The following is a 21,219-nucleotide window of genomic DNA, read 5'->3' as shown; positions in this document are numbered from 1 at the left end:
TATAGCCGCCCTCACAACCACACGCGCGCGCGCGCAGCGCACACACACACACACACACACACACACCTCATTTTTCCCTCACTGTGTTTCATAAATAACTGGTCCGGAGCCTAAGCTCTCTGCTCTGATTTCACATATCCACTGGAGCCTCAGAATCACAACACAGGTTACTCAAATTTTGTTGTTTTTCTCTACCTAATTTTTTAAAGAGGATCTTTTGAGGATGTCCTCATACATCCTCCTTCCTGGAAGCTAAAGAAGGGAGTAAAGGGCCATGGAGTAGCTTTCTGATTAGCTTATTCAGGAGACAAATGCCCAGCCATTGTCTCAGTGCCCGGCACCCATGATACCGCCTGTGGGGAAGGAAAGTCTGTCCCTAGGACAGTTATAAATAGTGGGGTGACATGCAAGGGAAAGCGTATGACGACTTAGCAGTAGCCGTATAGGTTACAAAGGTTTGACTTCTTTGCTCACTGTCCACAAAGAATATAAACAAATGGTCACCATGGGGGCAGGGTTGTGGCTGCTTCACGCTGTCGGATCCGCTTGCCCTCCCCTGGGCTAGCACTGCCAGTATGCCCTGTGACAATAAAATACAGACCTGAGGCCTTTGGCTACCAGCTCTCAGGGTCCTGCCTACAGCCAAAGTGCCCTTTTTCAAATCAAGTCTCCTGCCTTCACGGGGGGGGGGGGGGCATCCTGCAGGGGGTTTACCCAAGGGTCTGCCCTATTCCTACTACCCCAGCATGCCTGAAATCACAGTTACTGGTGCCCCCCAAATCCACCAGAAACCAATGGTCCAGTGACCACTTGCCTAACCTCAAGTAGCACTTGGGCTGGAGAGGAAAAGGCAGGGCTGTCCGTCCTGTGAAGTCCGGTACTCTCTGCCCTGCTGCAGCTAGGACCTCTCTTCCCAGGAGGGCAGAGGATCAGAACTGAGGTTCTTGGAGTGTCGGGGATGTGTTCAGTAGAGTGTTACCTACAGTGTGAAGCTGTGGCTACCACCTCCCCACACACACCCTACAAGGCCCAAAAATAAATCCTAGAATACTATCAGTCACTCCAGCTGAAGGCTGGAGGGGCTTCTCTGTTCTCTGTGAGGCCAGAAAAGAGATAGGCCTAGTCGCCACCATTCTCTGAAGAGTATTAATCAGAGACCTCTTCAAGGTGCCCAGCAGAACTAGTTCCCTTAGGTGGCAGCTCACTGATTGGTCCAAAGAAGGAAAAGTAAAAAGAAGTGAGAAAGGCCACCAGGGGAGCAGACAGGGGTTCCTGCATCTGCGTCCTAGTGACAGGACAAGCAGGGGTATCAGAAGGAGCAGACAGGGGTTCCTGCATCTGCGTCCTAGTGACAGGATAAGCAGGGGTATCAGAAGGAGCAGACAGGGGTTCCTGCATCTGCGTCCTAGTGACAGGATAAGCAGGGGTATCAGAAGGAGCAGACAGGGGTTCCTGCATCTGCGTCCTAGTGACAGGATAAGCAGGGGTATCAGAAGGAGCAGACAGGGGTTCCTACATCTGCGTCCTAGTGACAGGACAAACAGGGGTATCAGAAGGAGCAGAAAGAAAAGAAGTCGAGCAAGAGGGACAAGGGGCAGAGACGAAGCTCAGGCGGATCCCTAGGCTGGGGATGGGGAAGCTGTTGGAAACTGTGCAAAATCCATGGAAACAGACAGCTGCTCTCCTGCCCAGCACATCAGACTTCCTGCGGAAGCAGCCACAGGCTAAGGCCTGATGGTCTGTCGGGCTGTAGAGGAGGGAGAGCAGGCCAGGCTCTCCCAGTAGAGAGTGAATTACTGTCCGCTCAAGGCAACAGGGCTGTGTGGGCCAACCCAGCTCCAGAAGAAAATAGAGAACACGGTAAGAAAAGCACCTAAATCCTCATTGCCCTAACCATGCGCGGCTCTAACAGTTAGAGGGAGTCTGAAAGGTAGAGATGGATCGCCAAGATTTCCAAGCAGAATCCCTAGACTCTGCCCTTTCCTGTTGTCTAGGTCTCCAGATAAGAAACTACTCATCTACTAAAGACGACGATGGGGGAGGATGAGTGAGGAGGAGAGGGAAGAGAGGCAGGAGGAACAGAGAAGGGTGGGGAGATGGGGGAGAAGGAAGGCAAGCAGGAACAAACTAGAGTCCCATTCAGTTCAGAGACAGCCTAGTACCTCTGAGGGCCTGGGAGGCAGCCCCCTCCCTGCTTGGGTTTTCACCTCCCGTTCTCAGTAGAACCTCCCCTCTTTCCAGTGCCATCGCCTACAGCCTGTGAGGGTGGGAGCTGGGAAGCACTTTGTCCCCATTTCTCAGCCTCCTCACACTGGCTCCTTGCTGCAACAACCTGGAGCACGCTCAGGGTACCCGCCACATTGCTCTTCTCCCCGCCGCCCGGGGCCTGCGTGGTGCACTACTCCCCCGGCAGCAGACAGCAGCCAAGGACAGGTGAATAGAAAGGTGTAACCTTGTGAGATAAAGCAGAGAACTTCGGGGCTGGCTAAGGCACAGGTTACAGACCATCAGCCATTTAAGCAGAAACAGCCACCGTAGATGCAGGATCACCTGAAATGACTGGGTACCTGGTCTGGTCTTGGCTTCCAGAACCATCAGAGCCAGGCAAGCACGCAAGACCTCCAGCCAAGGAGAGTCACTCATCTGTCCTGACCCTCTCTGAGCTCTTCTGTCCCAAAGCCCATGCCCCACCCACCCCCAAGACTGACACCTCTCCCCAACAGCTGCCTCATGTTTGAAGATGGTCTCCAATCAGACCCAGATGCTTTGCGGAACTTTTCTCCTAACTCCAGAGGCAGAGTTAGACTACAGAGGAAGACCGTATCTCTCTCCTTGGTCATCGCAAGCAGCTCCAGCAGACCCCTCCTCCTGAGAGGAGCTATGGAGGGCCTTGAGCTATCCCCACCTGGAAGCTGGAAGGGACTTGCACGTGACTTGTCACACAACAGTGGCCGAGCTGGGACTCCAGCTTTGGTCCCATTCTTCAATATGATCCTGTTTGCCTCCATGGCCTCGTTAAACATTCTGTTGTTCCAATCCTGTACCCAAAGTACACAGGAAGTGGCCACCTCACCAGCTGAGGTAAGCAGGAGCTTCTGACCCACCGTCCCTGGGTGCCATCAGCACAGAGAAGCCTGTCTTCGAAGTGGGGGAAGCACACCCCCAAGGTCATCTCACCCTGCCATCACTTCTCGCTTCCCTTCCTGGGGAAGCCTCTTCCCATGAGTACTCCGTCAGAGAAGCTAGCTCATCCCTGCCTGGTGGCCACCCTCCCAACACATCCAGACAAATGACCATGGATCCCATGCTCGGAGCATCTACTCCTAGGAAAGCCACCCCGGGGAACACTAAACATGCGGTGCCACCCCACACCCCCGGGATATGGGCTTCCATGGGTTTCCCCTAGCAAGGGCTCCCGATTCCCAGGGGTGGTTGCCAGCCATCTCCCAGGCAGAGCACACAGCAGGAGAGGCGGTTCTGAGAAGGCAGGGGCAGAGGGACTGCAGACTCTCATTACAGGGAATGACTAAGTGAGCTGGGCTTCCAGGGGAAACCCCACTCTCCGCTCGTGGAGAGGTCTGTTCAACCATGAGCTATTTAGACTAAAGCAGCTTCCAAGTGCTCTGGTTCGAGCAGCCCCTGCAGAGCAGCAGGTCCCTGGAGGACTCTGCCCATGCCGGTTGCCTGACAAGGAACACTGCCCATCCTGGGTTCAAGTCAGACTCTGGGAATGGGGGAAATCTGATCAGTGACTCCCAGGTTTTTGTGACTAGATCTCAAGAAGGAATGTGACAGTCTCCAGCAGCTGTGCTCTGCCTGAAACAGGCTCTATTTGAAACCTCCAACAGCTGAGCCCCTCCCAACTCCCCACCAGCCAGCCCAGCAAGCCCAGCCAGCCCATGTCCAAAATGACAAATAAATACAGGAATCCACACAGCAAGCAGGCACTCACACAAGTGCACAGAGACACGCGTATTCACACAAATGCAAACACCAACAAACTGGGGCCAGAGGGTACAGTGGGGGGAACCACTTGTCCAACAATTCCCTGCATCTCCAAGCCCTCCAGACAGCAGCTTCCTGGCAAATACAACATCGGCAAAAACCCACCTTCCTCGACCTCCTTGCCCTCTGGGAAGGAGCTCTTTTCCTCCGACCGAAAGGCTGGGGCAGTGGAGCCCCCCACACAAGACAGTGCCTGCCACTCTCCATCCAGTGTGCACTCTCGTGTACACTCATCTTTATTTATCCCAAGGAGAAGGAATTGGGGTGGGAGGGAAGAGCCGGGGCTGAGCCGGGGGGGTGCTGGCTCCCGCGGCCGCCCCGCTGCCGGGAAAGCCCTGTCATCTCCTAAGGAGAGGCGCTCTCCCCGTGATGCCAAGGCGGTGCCCATCTGCTCTGCTTGGATAACACCTGTAGCCATTTTTATCAGGGCGTGTTTACAAGGCAGCGGCAGGTTTATTCTGAGTCCTCTTTCCTGAAGGAAGGGACTGCTGATTTCCTCCCCCTGTATTTTTAACCTGGTGCCCCTGGGAGAGACTCGCCCTGGAGTCTCCCTGGGAAGGAGTATAGAAACTTGGGAAGGGGGGGGGGGGTGCTTGGGGAATGGTACAGGATCCCTACCCCCAGCCAGACATTTATTTCTTTTTTATCCCGGGGAAAATGGAGTGGAGCAGGGAGGGGAGGAAAGGAGGGAAGTCGCAGGAACTGGCAGCCACATCAAGGCAGAGGGTAATTAATTGGTGTGTTAAGCTGCTGGGTTATGCTTTAGTACGAGTGAGCCTGGAGGGGAAAGGAGCGATTCTCAGAAGGGATTCTGTAATGCTCCCTACAAAGGGAGCACAAATCAGACACAGTGTATGGGCTGTCCCTACAAAGGGAGCGGAGAAGGGATTCTCAGAGGACCAAGGAGGAAAACCACGGGAAGTTAGGGTGTTCCCTGTAACTAAGCAAAGGAAATCTCTCTCTCTCTCTCTCTCTCTCTCTCTCTCTCTCTCTCTCTCTCTCTCCTCTACATACTCCTTTTGTTGAAGGTATAAAGAGAAACCACAGCCCCTACCTTTGAGTACAAACCCCAAGACAGTTCGGTCTCTATCACCATAACAACAATTCCAAACATCCCAAAAATCAGAGCATAGTCACTCAGTCGCTTTCTCTTTTCAAACAGGGCCCTCCTGTGTCCCAGCTTATAGCCAATGTTTTGGTTTTTCCGCTTGTTGGCTTTGGGGAAGGTGGTGCTGCTGGCAGTGGTGCCAGCATGCTGGTGGTTGTGGGTAGCGTTGGGGTGATGGAGTAGAGTCTGGTGGGCATGGTTATCCTCCCTGGAGGAGATGACAATCTCTGGGGGGTTGCTGGGACCGAAGAGCTGGAGGGGTTGGCCCTCAGGCTCGGCCTCGATAAGGTTTCTCCGAGAGGCGCTGAGGCGACTGAGGGGCTTCATGACCCCACCGCTGTATTTGCAGGAGCTCATAGCTATCTCGGTGAAGGGATTGCTGTCCCGCCGGTGCACCAGGGGGCTGGCCTGCCGGTGCCGGCTGCCTCCACCAGGCCCACTTGTGGCTGTGGAACTTGGAGAGTGGCCAAGCAAGTGGTCATTGAGATTTAGCTGGCTGCCTTGCCTGGAGGAAGGGTGGAGGATGGCGGTGGAGTTGGCTGAAGTAGGAGCCCTGAAAGCCGAGGGAGAGGAGTGCAACAGACCAGGATGGACAAGCTGGCTCTGGAGTTGGGCAAGCTGAGGCAGGGGATGCAGTGGAGCCTGCTGCTGCTGCTGCTGCTGTTGCTGCTGCTGCTGCTGTTGCTGCTGCGGCTGCGGAGGCTGAGGCTGCAGCAAGGGTCCTGGAGGCTGTTGGGGGACTGCTGGTGGCGCTGGCGGTGGTGGCGGTTGCTGTTGCTGCTGTTGCTCATCCCCAGAGGATGGACAGGGACACTTGGGGTCTTCATCCAGGTCCCCCACCCCCGAGTCATGGAAGTGCCCAGAAGTGTCCATCTTGGGGCCTGGCTGGGTTCCCTGCAGCACGACCCTCCACCCCAAAGCCACCCTTGTTCCAAAGATGACCTCAAAGAAAGCCAGGCATCCAAGCTTCCCCACCAGAAGTGTCTTCGCTCCAGTCCTCTGTCTTTGGTTTGCTTCAGTTCTCTGGGGCTGCCACTCGGGTGTGCATTGTATTGGGCGGGTAGAAAGGCCAGGAGAGGAGCTGGGAGAAGGAGGAAGGGGCGAAAAGAACTCTATTCGGGAGGCGGTCCTCTAGGAGTGTATGAGGCAGACTCAGCTTCACTCCTCGCTGGCTCAATAGCTTCGCTCCCCTCCTCCTGACACTGTTATATGGCAAGCCAAGCCCACTTATTAGCCAGCGGTTTCATTGGCTTCGCTTAACTCTCCAACCCTCCTAACTCCGCCTCTCACCCAGGCTCCGCCTCCTAGAAGGGGCCTGCCATCCTCCGCTCCCCGCCGGGTGGCAGCGCAACGAGGGCTGGGAACTGTAGTTTTTGTTCCAAGACCCCCAACCCCCAACCCCTCCGTACCCCAACCCCGAGCCGAGCAGCTGCCCTCTTTCCTCAGGGAGGTATGGCTAAGGACCCTGAACCCCCACCCCCACCCTGATCGGGGCTGGACGCTGGCGCTGGGGCAGTGGAAAGAAGAGGCAGAGGGCATCCTAAAGAGGAAGCTGTCATGCTGGGGAGACCGGGAACAGAGAACAAACGTTGATTAATGGCCAGCGTCTGTGACAGGTTGTTTGACACATAGGATTCCAGGTACACCTTCCCAAACCCCAACCGAGCGGAACTCTGCTCTCATATTCCAAAGAAGAAAATTAACACAGAGAGACGTTGAGTGAGAACGGCCAGGAGTGGAAGGGACCCACTCCTCCTGGCAGGGAGAAGCTCACCCACCACGGCCGGAGCACCTGCGCTGAGTGCACGAGCCTGTTATTTCCAAACCTCACATCAACCCTATGAAATGACGTCATCGTTCTAAAAAAGAAATAAAAGAAGAAAGAGAAAAAGAGAAACGAAAAGAAACCCACTCAGGCACCGATAAGAAATGCCTCTTTAAGTAAAGGCACTGGGATTTGAACATAGACCCCACTATGCTGGTACCCAGAATACCCCTCTTCTGTGATGGTCAGCACAATGTGGTCGTTCACTAAGTAGTGTTCACATGACAGATGGGAAAGAGCCAAGAGAACCCGTCAAGGAAGAGCCAACTTCCCCTAAGCAGGATGTGTGGAATAACCTGCATCCAGCTTCTTCCTGAACAGCTGGGCCTGGAGTCACCTCAGGGTCTGGAAGGAAGATTGAAGATCCTGGTGGCTCCATGTCTGATCTGCCCCATGGGTCTCTGAGAGTCAGAGCCGGAAACAGCTGCTGGCTTCGCTGGTTCAGAATCCTCCTCATAAAGTATTTATTAAACTCCCACTGTGTGTAGAAGAGGCTCCAAAGGGACAAGGGCAGAGATGAATTTATCTCCATTTCTAACGGTGGCAGTCTTAGGGATCAGAGGAAAAGAGAAGGCTACGGAATTCCTCTAGGCACACCTGGGGCCTTCACGGGGAGACACCTTCCTGTCAACTTCCCAGGTCCCCACCACCTTGGCCCTCTGTCCAATGCCTTCCCTAAGTGAGTGTGGAAATACCAGGAGAGCCAGGAACACAGAGATGCGTATGTGTGAGCATGAGTGTGTACAAGTGCAAGCATACATAGAACATGCACACCTATGCATGCCCATCGTGCTTCCAAAGCATTTCTCCTGAATGGTGAACAGCAAGTGGCCAGGTCAGAGAGCGGCAGAGTTCCCACCAAGTGAGCTCAGGGTCCCCCTCTGAAAGTCAGCCCTCACCTCTGTAGGCTGCTGTCAGTCCAGAAGACTGAGAGTTGAACTACTTGCACTATCAGCCTCACCCCCAGGGACCTGATAATGACAATCACTCCTTGCACAAGATTGCTATCAATGATGATGGAACAATTTACACACACACAGACACACACTCACGCATGCATGCACACACACGCATGAGTGCTGCTAATACATTGAGTCGTAGCATCGGGGCACCCGTGCAAGCCTAGGGTCTCGAACCTTCTTCTGGGTCCAGATAGGCCTTCCAGCATGCCCAGCCTGCCCAGTCCCTGTTCTCACGCTCCTCCTTGATGTTCCTCCCTCCTCAATCTCCAAATAGAGTCACCTGCTTGACTCAAGGCTCCAGGTCAGATGATTAGGCTTAATATGCTGTGCTACATTGGTACAAGTACATTGGACTTGGTAAGAGATGGAGATTCTGTGCTTTGGAAATTCATTTCTAGGCCTGGAAGCTTCTTTACCACACAGGTTGTCTTCTGCCTCCACGAACCTTTCTGAGACAACAACAGGATCCACACAGAACCAGGGATGTCACCATCGTGGATCAGGCTGCTCTCCAGAGGCTCATCTGGGAGTGGTCTAAGACGGAGGCCCCAGCGGCAGCTGCCACCCCTGAGGTCCAGCAATTCCGTCCTCAGAGAAGGTGGATGAGATGAGCACACGCCCATGCTGACGTCCTGACGTCCTGACTCCCGTCCTGACTCCCGTGCTGACGTCCTGACTCCCGTGCAGACGTTCTGACTCCCGTGCTGACGTCCTGACTCCTGTGCAGACGTCCTGACTCCCGTCTGATGTCCTGACCCCCGTGCTGACGTCCTGACCCCCGTGCTGACGTCCTGACTCCCGTGCAGACGTCCTGACTCCCGTGCCGACGTCCTGACTCCCGTGCCGACGTCCTGACTCCCGTGCCGACGTCCTGACTGCCGTGCCGACGTCCTGACTGCCGTGCTGACCTCCCTTCTTCACTGTAAACAGCAACCCTGTCCCTCCAGAGTGTGTTGGAGCTTGCCAGTCCTGGTTGGTCGGTTGGCTGGTTGCTTGGTTGGTTTGGGACAGGGTTTCTCTGTATAGCCCTGGCTGTCCTGGGTCTTGATATGTAAACCAGGCTGGCCTCGAACTCACAAAGCTCCACCTGCCTCTGCCTCCCAAGTCCTGAGATCCAAGGTGTGTGCCCCTGGGCCTGGCAGTACTGGTTTTTAAGAGCCAGTTCTGACAGCCTTGCCCACTCCAGTTCACCAGTGCCACACTGGCAGCTTGAAATCATCTGTGGTGGGCGTGTTTACATCTCGGAATGATAGACATGTCATCCCAGGCTTGCCTCTTCCCACTATGTGGCTGTAAGTTTTTACTGGCTGGTAAACCTCCCCCAGGACAGGGCTGCCTCCTTCTCCTCCATCGGCTCCGGAGACTGTTCCTGTTCCCTAGCAATCGGCTCCAGCTGTTCATCTCCAGAGACTGTTCCTGTTCCCTAGCAATCAGCTCCAGCTGTTCATCTCCAGAGACTGTTCCTGTTCCCTAGCAATCAGCTCCAGCTGTTCATCTCCAGAGACTGTTCCTGTTCCCAGCACACAGCTGGATTTCTGAGAAGACCCAGGTCTGTTGATAACACGCTCACACCCTCCTCTCCTTAGCTCCAAGGTAGGGCAGACCAGGCTTTGTAACTTGAAAGTGTGAACCAGCCAGGATCTGTGCACACAGAGCCTTTCCAGCTGCCCGGAGCTGCGCCACACCTGGTGACTTCCCTCCATTGTACATGCCCACGAATAAGGAGCTCCTAGTGCCTCTCCCGAGCCCTCAGCGCCTGTCTATATGCAACAACCCCTGAGTTGGGAGCACCGTGAGACAGTTGAGGCGTTAGCCAGGTTTTTAAGGTTTCTCTGTAGCTGCTAATCAGACGGATGGAAACAACACGAATCTCAATGAGTATCCAAGAAGCTGGGGTTCATTAAGAGCAGAGGGCAGTCAGTAGAGGCTTCCTGGAGCTGGAGAGGTGACTGAGCGGCTAAGAGCATTTATTGCTTTTGTAGAGGATCTGGGTTCGATTCCCAGCACAGTGGTTCACAAACATCCATAAGTCCAATCACAAGAGATCTGATGCCCTCCTAGGACTGACCTCTATGAGCATGAAGAACACACATGGTGCACACACACACAGACACACTCAGGTGAAACTCACATACAAAGTAAAGTGAATAAATCTAATAAATAAAATCCACTTTAACAGAAAGGCTCACAGTAGTTAGAAAAATGTCTCGGTGGTTATGAGCATTGGCTGCTTTTCCAGAGGACACAGGTTTGATTTCTAGCACCCACATAACGCTCACAACTGGCTGTAACTCTGGTTCCCTTGTATCTGATGCCCTCTACTGGCCTTTATAGGAACTACATGCAATTGGTATACACAAAAATGCAGGCAAGACACCTAAACACACAGGGAGATGTTAGAACTGGAGACATAGAGTCTTTACACTGCCCTGGAACAAAAGGATGGCACACTGGGACTCTCCTGACTGTAAAGATGAGGGTCAGGGTGGTATAATGAAGTTTCTTACCTCATGGAGTACTGGAGAGTGGGTGAGGGTAGAGTCCCCAAACTCAGAAGGGTAGCCACCAACCAAGCCATCCCCACTACAGGCAAGCCACTCTGCCCTCCCTCCAGACTCACTCCTCACCACCCCAACTTCAGCTTCAGCTCCTCCTGAGTCATGACATTTCACACCTCTGTGCCCTTCTGCTTGGCATGCCTTTCCCCCAAACCTTCACCCAACACATTTCTCCTTGGCCTTCAAGGCACAGCTCAAAGGTCTTTTTTCAGAAAATCCTTCCTCCCCCGAACTCCCCAAATGCAAATCAGGGCCCTTATCCTCTTCCTTTGGGGACTCCCTGTCACCATCAAACAGTGCAACTCTCTATCACTTTCTGTGTCCTTATTCCTAACTGCAACCTTCTGGAGGGTGGGACGATCTGTATCTGCCTCCTCCACAGAGCTAGGTGATGTGAGACGCCCTTCTGTATGCTGTGAATATGTTTTATTACCATTGGTTAAAAAGAAGCTACTTTGTCCTATGGCAGGGCAGAATATAGCAAGGCAGGAAATCCAAACAGAGAGAGAAGGAGAAAGAAGGCGGAGTCCAGGGAGATGCCAGCAGCCACTGGAGGAATAAGATGCCAGAGCATGCCAGGGGGCACGTGGCAATACACAGATTATTAGAATTTGATTAATTTATATGTAGAACTAGCCAGTACGAAGCCCAAGTCATTGGTCAAGCAGTTATAATTAATATTAAACCTTAGAGTGGTTATTCTGGAACCTGGGGGGGGGGGGAGACCTTCAGTTAGAGCTGGGCATAGAGCAGAGGCCTGAGAAAGGACAAAGCGCCAGCCTGGAAATCAGGGAGAGATCTTCTGGGGGCGAAGAAGAGGAAGCCACAGCACGTCCCCCAACAATCAGTTTCCCGTGTGGTGAAATGGGTGCCACAGAGAAGGTGTTTCCTGGGTGTTCCAGCTCTGGAACTGTCTACTCTACAGACCTCATTGCTATAAACAGAACTGACTGGAAGGTCGTGCCCCGTGGCTCAGGTCACGTGCACCCCTTTCCTTGGGAGCAGAAGGCCAGCGCCAGGCAGGGATCTGAGCTCGCAGGCGCTTATTAAAGTGAATTGGAGGCTGGCTGGGTGGGTGATAGCTACAGCGACCACCAGCTGGGGTGTCTGGAAAAGACAGGGTGCAGGATCTCCTCAGACATCTAGGAAGGGCCAACCCCACATCACTCAGATGGTTGGATCAGAGACAGCTCTAGACTGAAGAACTGGCTCATTGGTCGCATTGTCTTTGCATCTAAGAGCTTTGGTGTTAGGTTAATTGGCACTAAAATCATCATAACACTCTGATTGCACAGCCCTTTACAGTTTGCACATAGATCGTTTCATGTGCACATCCTGGGAGCTCTGGAGGTGCAGGCTGGGGCCTCCGCCCAGATAAACTAAGGCAGAAAGGGCTCAGTGATTCGAGGTCTCGAGGTCTCCGTTAGTTATGGCACCTTGTCCCTTCTGCTTCCCATGCCTTCTTGCCTCAGCCTGCCCTCTATCCAGATTCCTGGGCACCCTCCCACACCCGGACATGCTCTCTCACTTCTGAACCCTTCTCACAGGTTCTCTCTGGAGACATTCGTCACCTCCTCCTGTCTCGGCTTTGTCGATGTGCGTGGCTTTTCTCTTCCGCATCTAATTTGTACCATAAAGTTCTTGGTGACAGGAGCTTAAGGTACAAATTGTACAACACACACACACACATATTCACACAAGCACACACACCGCACACACATACAAACACACACACACACATACACACACCACCAGCAATAATCGCCCTGGATGCAAAGGGTGTATTGCATAAACAAGTCACCCAGTGAGTTTATGTGGGAGTGAGAGCTTGGAGCACTTTGACTCTGGGGTCCTTGCCCCTGGCCTGTACCCTGGCCCCCAGGGGTGCCAGTTAAAAGTATAGGTCTCCCGTTTCTTTTCTCTGGGTCCCTCTATGTTCAGACCCTGGAGTGAGGTGTGTTAAAACTTAACTATACCCTATCCATGACCTAAAGCGTAAGGTTGACTACAGTGCCTTCTGGCCGCCAGGCCACACACTAACAACTCCTAGCCACACCACTATTAGCTAGCCAAGGGATCCCCAGCCAAGGGATCCCCAGCCAAGGGATCACACAGCATCCTGCTTTGGTGAAGAAAGAAATGAAACGGTTGGCTTAGGTATCACTGTGGTAGGAACAAAGATCTATGGCCTTGCCACACCTCGAGCACTTATTGGGACTTATTCTGTGCATACGTGGTGCCAACAGCCAATATCAGATCAATATACCCATTATACACTTGGAAAAATGGAGTCAAGTTAGAGCGACAGTGAGCAGCTGGCTCTGACTCACAGAAGAGACAAGAGGCCCAGCCAGGAACCCACACAGTTGTATCCTGTCCACTCTGCCTCACCACTGGGCTCCTTCCTCTCAGGGAAGGTGCTCCGTATGCTTCCACTCCTACCCCAGGTCCTCATGGGATCCGCTCTGATGACGAGAGACTCTGAGGAGGCGGTGAGTCTGCCCTTGACTGTAAACGGCCAGCTAAGACAGGACGGGACATCTGGGCAGTGCACTGGGAGTCACCGTGGGCTGGGGGCCCAACCCCCCAGCTTCCAGCTGCCCTTCTTCTGCCTGTGCCCGTGAAGAACACATCTCAGCACGCAGCCTGTAAACCAGGTCCTTTGCATCTTCCACAGCTGGCTGTGGAAACCAAGATAGAGCATTAAATGCTTCTCTCGGCCCCTTCTTCAGGGCTTTGATGTGAGAACTCACCGTCCAGACAGATGAGTCACTTGGGATGGGAACACCTGTCCGAGGGTCAGGGTCAAATGAGAGGTATCAACGCTGTGACGGGAAGGACGTGTGTCCAGGAAAGAGGGGAATGGACAGAGTCGGGGTTCCACCACCACTGGTAGCACATATACTCCATAAACGGGGCCACCCATGGAGGCTGGGCAAACACAGGGGCAGTTGGCTGCTGTCAGGCCCATGTAGACTCCTGGCTAGAGGAGGCTTCCTCCCAGAATTATCCAAACTGTTGGTTTCTTGAGACCAAATCATAGAGAGAACCTGGCAGACTGGCTGTTCTGTAGACAGTGAGGACCGCTTCACCTGGGCAGCGTTCACCTCTGCTGTGTTCCCAGCATCTCCAGTACTGCCTGCATAGAGCATGCTCTTAGTAAAATACGCTGAGTAAATTGGCTTCTTGGCCCTTAACCCACAATAATTAAAGAAGAAGTCTTTAACAGTTTCTCAGACACAATGCAGGCTCCAGAACCAGCTAAGGTAAGAGCCAGACCCAGGTAGACAAGGCTTGCTGTCTACTACCCAGGTAAACAGGAAAAGAGGGCATAGCCACTCTGGAGTCTGGGGAACGAGCCACCTGCAGGGAGGGTGAGATGCAACTGTGGGACATGACTGGGTTCTGGCCTGAGCACCCTGAGCACACCACATCAGACCTGTCACCAAAGAGAGGACCTGGAGGCCCACACACCAGATACAGCCTCGAGATTGAGCCCTACAGGCTCAGATTTGCTCTGCTTGTCCACCTATGGCAGAGCCACCTGTGGAGGATTTGTGAGGAGTGTGGCGCCCTCTGCTGGAGCCACATGCACATAGTCTTGCGTTCAAGGAAGTCTCACACACACACACACACACACACACACACACACACACACGAACGCATGCATATGTACATACACACACATACAGAGGAACAGAATATGAACTTGCCAACTCGACATTCAGGCTTATGATATTTTGAAAAGTGATATTTTGATCTTTGGAGTGTGGGGAAGCCCTCTGTGCCCCACTGTGTGGCCCTAGCTGGCTAGAAACTTGCTATGTCTATCACATTGGCCTCAAATAGCACAAAGGTAGCTTCTATCTGTCAAGTTTGGAGTTTGCTAGCACCTCGTAGAAAAGGCACACGCCCTCCTAGCCCCCTTGAGGACAGCCCAATGCTTGTGAGAGGCAAGGCTGAACAAGGGCACAGAACTGCCTCAGGCCTGCCTTTACCCACCAGGAAAACAAACTGAGAGGCGACCTCATAACCTCACACATCTTAAGGACAAGCTGGGTGCCCCAGGCCTCATCACCTGTGCTCTTCTCCTGACTGGCCCTTTCTCCATTTCAGCTGGACGTAAACCAGCCGCCCTTCAGCGTCTCCCACTGTCACCCTTACAATGGCAGTCACAGCCTCAGCTCACATGTCACCACTGCCGAGTGAGGAGAGAAGCCGTGTCCCCTGGCTGCATCAGTGGACACACCCAGGACCAGGGCCCCAGATCCGGGGCTCTGCCGAGATGCAGGCCAGGCAGCCTTCGCCCACCCCTTCCCTGTCTCCTTTCACTCCCGGTAAAGGTGAAAGCTGGAGGGTTGCTATGGACACACGGCTGCGCTCTCCCTCCTCAGCAATAATCCAAAGCTGCCCTCCCTGCTGGAGACTGGGTCTCTAATTGCCAAGCCTGGAAGGCAGCCTGGATCCTTTCCACGAGGGACTGGCCAGCTGAGAGCCTGAGGACGAGAGGGGCTGTAGAAGGAAGGAGAGAAACAAGATGGAAATCACCTGGAATTGGAGGCAACAAGCTTGCCCTATGCTGGGAGACCTGACAAAACCAATGTCGGTTCAGCCAGAACTAGAAAAGCAGTGGTGTCTAAACAGGCTCCCCACCAAGTCAGACACTTAATTGCTCCAGCTGGTGTCTCTCTGCAGCGAGGGTCCAAGCAGGGTCTGTGGAAAGACTTTCACGGCCCTTGGCTAAACAGGACAGCCATGGGTCAGCGTGTTCCTGGATCTCTGTGGGCAGAAGTCCCCCAGGTCCCCACTTGCCCCTCATTTGTACAGCTGAAAATCAGGTCACTATCATTGCCGCTAGCCACTCTCCCAACCACGGACTCAGAGAACATACCCTGCGTGGGTTCCTGCTATATGACAAACGTTGTCACCTTTTTTTTTTTTTTCGAGACAGGGTTTCTCTGTGGTTTTGGAACGTTGTCACCTTTAATGTCGCCACAACCATGAGACCAGAGCACATCACTGTCTTGAGAACCTTCCCTAGGACATCGGGACATCATGCCGTTCTGTTCTGCGCATTAGGATCAGAGGATATTCTCCACAATGACGTCAGAGCTATCTCCTACTGTTCGGACCTGGACACCAAGACAGCGCCACAGACTCAAGTCCCATGGAAAGTGTCCCATAGGGACTCCTGCTGTGGGCAAGACTAAGTGGCTGAATGCTTCAGAGTGGCCACACAGAACAGGAGAGGACGTGGAGGAGAGCATGTTAGCCCTAAAGTCACTGCATGAATTCCAGGGCGGCCTTCTGGAAGCCATGCGCGTCTCCCTCAGAGCCCGTGATAAGTGAGTCAGCATGACATAAAGTTAGCTTTGCGTGTTTATCGCCCCTCCCCCATCACTCCCAGAAGAATGTGGACAGGCTCGGGATCCTTGAGATGGGCAGATAGAGGCTGGAGTAGGAAGAAGACTTACACGTATGTGCATGTATGTGCATATGAACTTGTGTGTAAAAGGATTGGCGGCAACATAGAGTCATTTGCCAGTATGTCTCTGTGTGAGGTCATTCTGGTTGTCCCCATTCATAGTGACACTGGGACCCAGGCCTGGGAACCTGCCCCAGATTCAATGGGGTCCAGTCTCAGGTCCAGCACCCTTGTCTTTCTCCTTTCCCTACGCCATTCAAAAAGGGTGGTGGTGATGGACGCCTTTAATCCCAGCACCCGGGCAGAGGTGGGTGGATCTCTCAGAATCCCAGGCCAGCCTTGTCTAGAGAACTCCTTCTAGGACAGACAAGGCTACACAAAAAAACCCTGTCTGGGGCAGGGGGTTGGGGGAGCTGCAGGACAGAATGGGGATAAGATGAATAAGGCCATGCGTCCCAGAAAGAATGCGTACCACGTAAAAGCCATGATTCTAGCTGGGAGGTTGTCCTGTCTACTCTGATATTTCCAAAGCTGTGTGCCCAGGGTTGTTTCCCTGACAAACTGCTGCTCCCACAGCCTGCGCCCTGTCCCAGGAGCTCCCAGGCACCCTGCTGAGTGTGAATCCTCTCTGTGTGTAGTGCTTTCTACAAACCTAGTGAGTCTCCTGGAGGCCCCCAAGAACTGGTAAATGTGAACCCCCAGAGCAGAGCAGCCAGTGGCTTGTAGCATCTCTCCTTCACTCTAGCTAAAGAAAGGACAAGAGCAGAGCGTGGGCGGCACCCAACACCAACTGTCTATTGTCATTTCCAGCAACACCAGCCTTTACTCTGGCCCGTGGGGCTCTTCAGCACCTCCCAACATGGTCAGACTAGCCATCGGCTTCCCCATGCCCAGGGAGAGGTTCAGGCTGCCCAGCACTCCAAGCCAGGAGGCTCAGCTGATCAAAACTCTAGCATAGAGAAGAGGCCAGCAAGAAACCCTGAGTTTGGGTTTAGGAAGTTGATTTGGGTGGTGCTGGCAGCAGAGGCAAGAGAGAAGCAAATATCTCTTAGGCTGGCCAGTCAGCTCCAACCGAAGAGACTGGCTTCCCAGAAATAGTGGCGTGGCTAGGGGACCGAGTGTGGCTTTGTTTGCTTATCTCAGTTTTCGTCTCGTGCCACTGGGGACGGAACCCCGAGCCTTGCACGCAGGAGGCAAACGTTCTCCCACCGAGCTCCACTCTCCCACACTATTTCACTGTCTTCACAGTGGCCCAGACTAGTCTCAAACTCACGGTCCTTCTGCCTCTGTAACTCCTGAGTAGCTATGAGTATAGACAGATGCCACCAGGCCTGGCTTCTCAGCCCTCTTGTCTGAAGAGGGAGCTTGAATCAAAACTTCAAAAGGTCTTCCCACGGCACACTCATCTTCAGCCATGCCCTGTGTTAGAGAAGGGGAGGAGAGGTGATTGCTGTTGCCAAGGATGTGCGGTCTATGGAAGGGTCTCAGAACATCCGTGTGGTTGGTTGTGCCCACTCAAAGAGAGAAGTTGGGTTTCTCTGAGCTCCTGTCCCTTGTCCCCCTGAGGGTCCGTAAGCCTTCCCAACTGATGTCCTAGATCAGTAATTCTCAACTTCTGGGTTTCAAATCATTTGGGGGCCAAATGACTTTTACGCAGGGGGTCACCCATCAGACATATTGCATATTTGCATTACGATTCATAACAGTTGTAAAATTGCAGTTATAAAGTAGCAAAAAAATAATGTTATGGTTGGGGTCACCACAACATGAGGAACTGTATTCAAGAGTCTCAGCACTAGGGAGATTGAGAACACTGTGCTAAAGAATATTTGGAAATCTCAGCTATGCTAGCCCAACTCAAAGCACACCCACGACGCTTCCAGGCTGCCTTCTTCTCTTCTGTCACCTCAACCGGGCCATCGAAAGGCCATTGGTAGCTTTGCCAAGAGACACACAGAGGAGAGGGGGAAGCGTGCATCTGCGTGGCAGTTTGTCAGCTCCGCCACAAAAGACAACACTGGGGGAGGTGATGGAAGCCAATGACTCAAAGCAGGTTCAGGGATTATCTGCTGTTTTCAGTTATCCAGGACCCTCATCACCATAGAGAATCGAGAATCGGGTGTATCCTCCTCCCCCTCAACTCCGTTGCTGGCATTAGAGATAGGATTTGTACTTTGAACAACTGGGTAAAGGGCTCAGAACGGTCTCTGTGTAAAATTTCTCCAGCACTGAAATGCCGTTAAGTAGCTCCCTGCACCTGGCACCTCTCGGTCCCTTTAAAAATAGCTGGAAGATAAACACATTGACAGAGGAGAGAAGTGATGATCACTGAGCATTCGTGCGGACTCAGTACTCATTCTGACCCAAGGAAGCGTCAGCTCGGAGAAGGGGGCTACTCCCCCACGGCGTGCACTGTGGGACTGCAAACCTGGTGCTCCAACATGGAGACCATCGACTCCAGCTTTACCCTGTCACCTCGACCTTCATAATTCATGAGGGGGGCATCCCGGCCTCTCTGTATCTGCTAAGATGCTTTGAATCTCCAGGAGAAAACAAAAACAACCCAAGTACGGCTATTATCTCCTCCCCTGGGAGCTGAAAGTCTCATTAATTGGTAGCACTTGTGACCAGAACATGATTCTTTTGGGGTTCTGATCCTCCATCCCCAGCGTGCTGACTGCAGCATAGGCAGGCATTCCATTCGGGTTTGGAGACGACCAGGGAAAGTCTGCCATGTATGAATCTCTACTTAATAATAGAGGGAAAGTCCCTAGAAGCCCCTAGACTTTCTTTCCCATCTCACAAAATGGGTCACATACTCAGACCTAAACCACCACTGGCAAAAGTGGGGGTATAACCACATTGTGGGGGGCTGACTTCAGGAGCTGGAACCTAGAGCACAGCACACACAGTAATAACTATTACTGGCCTCTGGACAGGCAGGTGCTGGGTCACCCAGGCCACCAGGTGACTTAGTCTATACTTCTATACAGGAGATCTTCCCCGGGGGCAGCTCCGCAGTCTGAACCCATAAGGTGTGATCTGTGTCCCTGCGGCTTAGATAGGAAAGAGAGAGGCAGTGGCTTGACCCCAAATGAGAACCTGCCAGCCCTGCAAACTGTATAGAGGGGACACACACACACACGACTGACTTTGCTAGAGAGACTTGGAGAAGAAATCTTATTAGATCTGTTCTATCACAGACCAGGGAGACAAAGCCTTTTGTGAAACTTATGAACAAGCGATGCGAACATCCGCATGGTGCTGGGGTCTTTAATATCCTGGAGGAAGCCTGATGACTATCTGCCTGGATATGTTTCCGCCTGGTAGAGACACACAGAGCAGGGAGACCTTCTCCTGCATACAAATCCAGACTCTAGAAGGCCATGCACAAGGACAGTAGCCGGGTTCAACACACCCCAACTCTGCCCTCTCCGAGTGCCCTTAAAGCCAAGCTGAAGGGGACTTTGAAGGTTACCCCAAAGTGAGCAAGAGATATGAGAAGGAAAGAGGGTGAGGTGAGTGAAGAAAGACAGACCAGAGCCAGATGGAGATGGCACACACCTTTAGTCTCAGCACCATTAGTCCCAGGCGGATCTCTGAGCCCGAGGCCATCCTGGTCTACAGAGTGAGTTCCAGGACAGCCAGGGCTACAGAGAGACCCTGTCTCAACAAACCAAAAGGCAGACAATTCAGAGGGAGAGCAAAGAAATGGAGGGCAGAAGGGAAAGGTGAGGAAGCAGGAAGATGACAAACAGCTGTGGGAAGCAGGACAGAAGGACATTCCAGAATGAGGGAAGGACAGCAGGAAACAGAAGGTGCCCAACACGCCCTCCTGTCCACTGTCCCTTAAAATCCCCAGGCCTGGGTCCCCTCGGGGAGCATCCTTGCTTCTGCACAAGGATGGACGTCCAGGACTCACAGTTCTCCCAGCCCAGCAGGATCCAGACATTTCCAGTTCCTGCATCTAGAGGCCCTGCTGGGTGGATGTGCACATGACCTGCCCATCACTGAAAGGCAGAATAAGAAAAGAGTCAGGCCTCAAAGGAGTGTTGTCACAGCAAGCTCTGACCTTTGAACCCCGCTCTCCACCCGGGTTTCCTGGCTGGGAAGAAAACAGCAGGGTTATATAAATAATCCACAGTCTGACTTCCTTACAGCGCGTGTCTCTAAAGCTATTTCCCAAGGCTCCATCTCCCTCTGCTTCCTGGCTAGAGAATGCTGATTCAGCCCCTCAAGACCTGTTGAAATGGGGCTTGTGCATTAGACTTATCCGGCCTCCACATCCCCAAACTGGGTCAGTTACTGCCTTTGCTGAGCAACCCACATCACATTGTCAATACAGTGTTTATGTTCCCCAGCGTCTGGGACAGTGCCAGGAGCATACTAGGAACTCCATATTGGTTAAATGAATGGATGCACAAATAAATAAGTCTGCCTCCTGACTAGATCAAGAAACTGCTCAACTTGTATGGAACTAAACTGACTCACAGAACTTCTTAGCAAGGGAAAGCTAAGTGCCCACCTTGTGTGGTTAATTACAAAATGACCAACAGTCATTAAATTTATTTCTATATCCTTAAGAAAGCTTTCTGACTTATGGTGTGGTGGTTTCAAAGAAAATGACCCCCAAAGGGAGTGGCACTATTAGGAGGTGTGGCTGTCTTGTTGGAGGAAGTGTGTCACTGTGGGGGCAGGCTTTACGGTCTCTTTTACTCAAGCTTCCCTCAATGTAACACTGAGTCCACTTCCTGTTGCCTTCTGATCAAGATGTAGTGAGTGCCATGTCTGCCTTACACTACCATGTCTGCCTACACACCACCACGTCTGCCTACACACCACCACGTCTACACCACACCACCACATCTACACCACACCACCACATCTGCCTACACACCACCACGTCTGCCTACACACCACCACATCTGCCTACACACCACCACATCTGCCTACACACCACCACGTCTGCCTACACACCACCACGTCTGCCTACACACCACCACGTCTGCCTACACACCACCACGTCTGCCTACACACCACCACGTCTGCCTACACACCACCACGTCTGCCTACACACCACCACGTCTGCCTACACACCACCACATCTGCCTACACACCACCACATCTGCCTACACACCACCACGTCTACACCACACCACCATGTCTACACCACACCACCACGTCTGCCTACACACCACCACGTCTACACCACACCACCACATCTGCCTGCACACCACCACATCTGCACCACACCACCACGTCTGCCTACACACCACCACGTCTACACCACACCACCACATCTGCCTACACACCACCACATCTACCTACACACCACC

At 53.0% G+C, this 21,219-nt stretch overlaps 1 protein-coding gene across 2 annotated transcripts in view; it reads right to left on the bottom strand.

The window, feature by feature from the left end:
* Kcnn3 (potassium calcium-activated channel subfamily N member 3) overlaps nucleotides 1-6,023 on the bottom strand; it is a 148,985-nt gene extending 142,962 nt beyond the window's left edge. The window contains exon 1 of one of the 2 annotated variants that reach the window (XM_041656246.1): nucleotides 5,060-6,023. In XM_041656246.1, the coding sequence (XP_041512180.1) occupies nucleotides 5,060-5,986 (927 nt within the window). In that variant the 5' untranslated portion in view covers nucleotides 5,987-6,023. Of the gene's footprint in view, nucleotides 1-4,110; nucleotides 4,217-5,059 lie in introns of those variants that run through there. The other variant, XM_041656247.1, reaches the window with a different exon arrangement.
* Nucleotides 6,024-21,219: the final 15,196 nt, after the last annotated feature.

The sequence above is a fragment of the Microtus oregoni genome, unplaced genomic scaffold (genome assembly GCF_018167655.1).
Source record: "Microtus oregoni isolate MIOR12 unplaced genomic scaffold, Mior012 000007F_ref0000211, whole genome shotgun sequence".
Taxonomy (NCBI): Eukaryota; Metazoa; Chordata; class Mammalia; order Rodentia; family Cricetidae; genus Microtus; species Microtus oregoni.
Note: the sequence above shows the minus strand (reverse complement) of the source record. Positions and strands in the feature narration are given on the sequence as shown.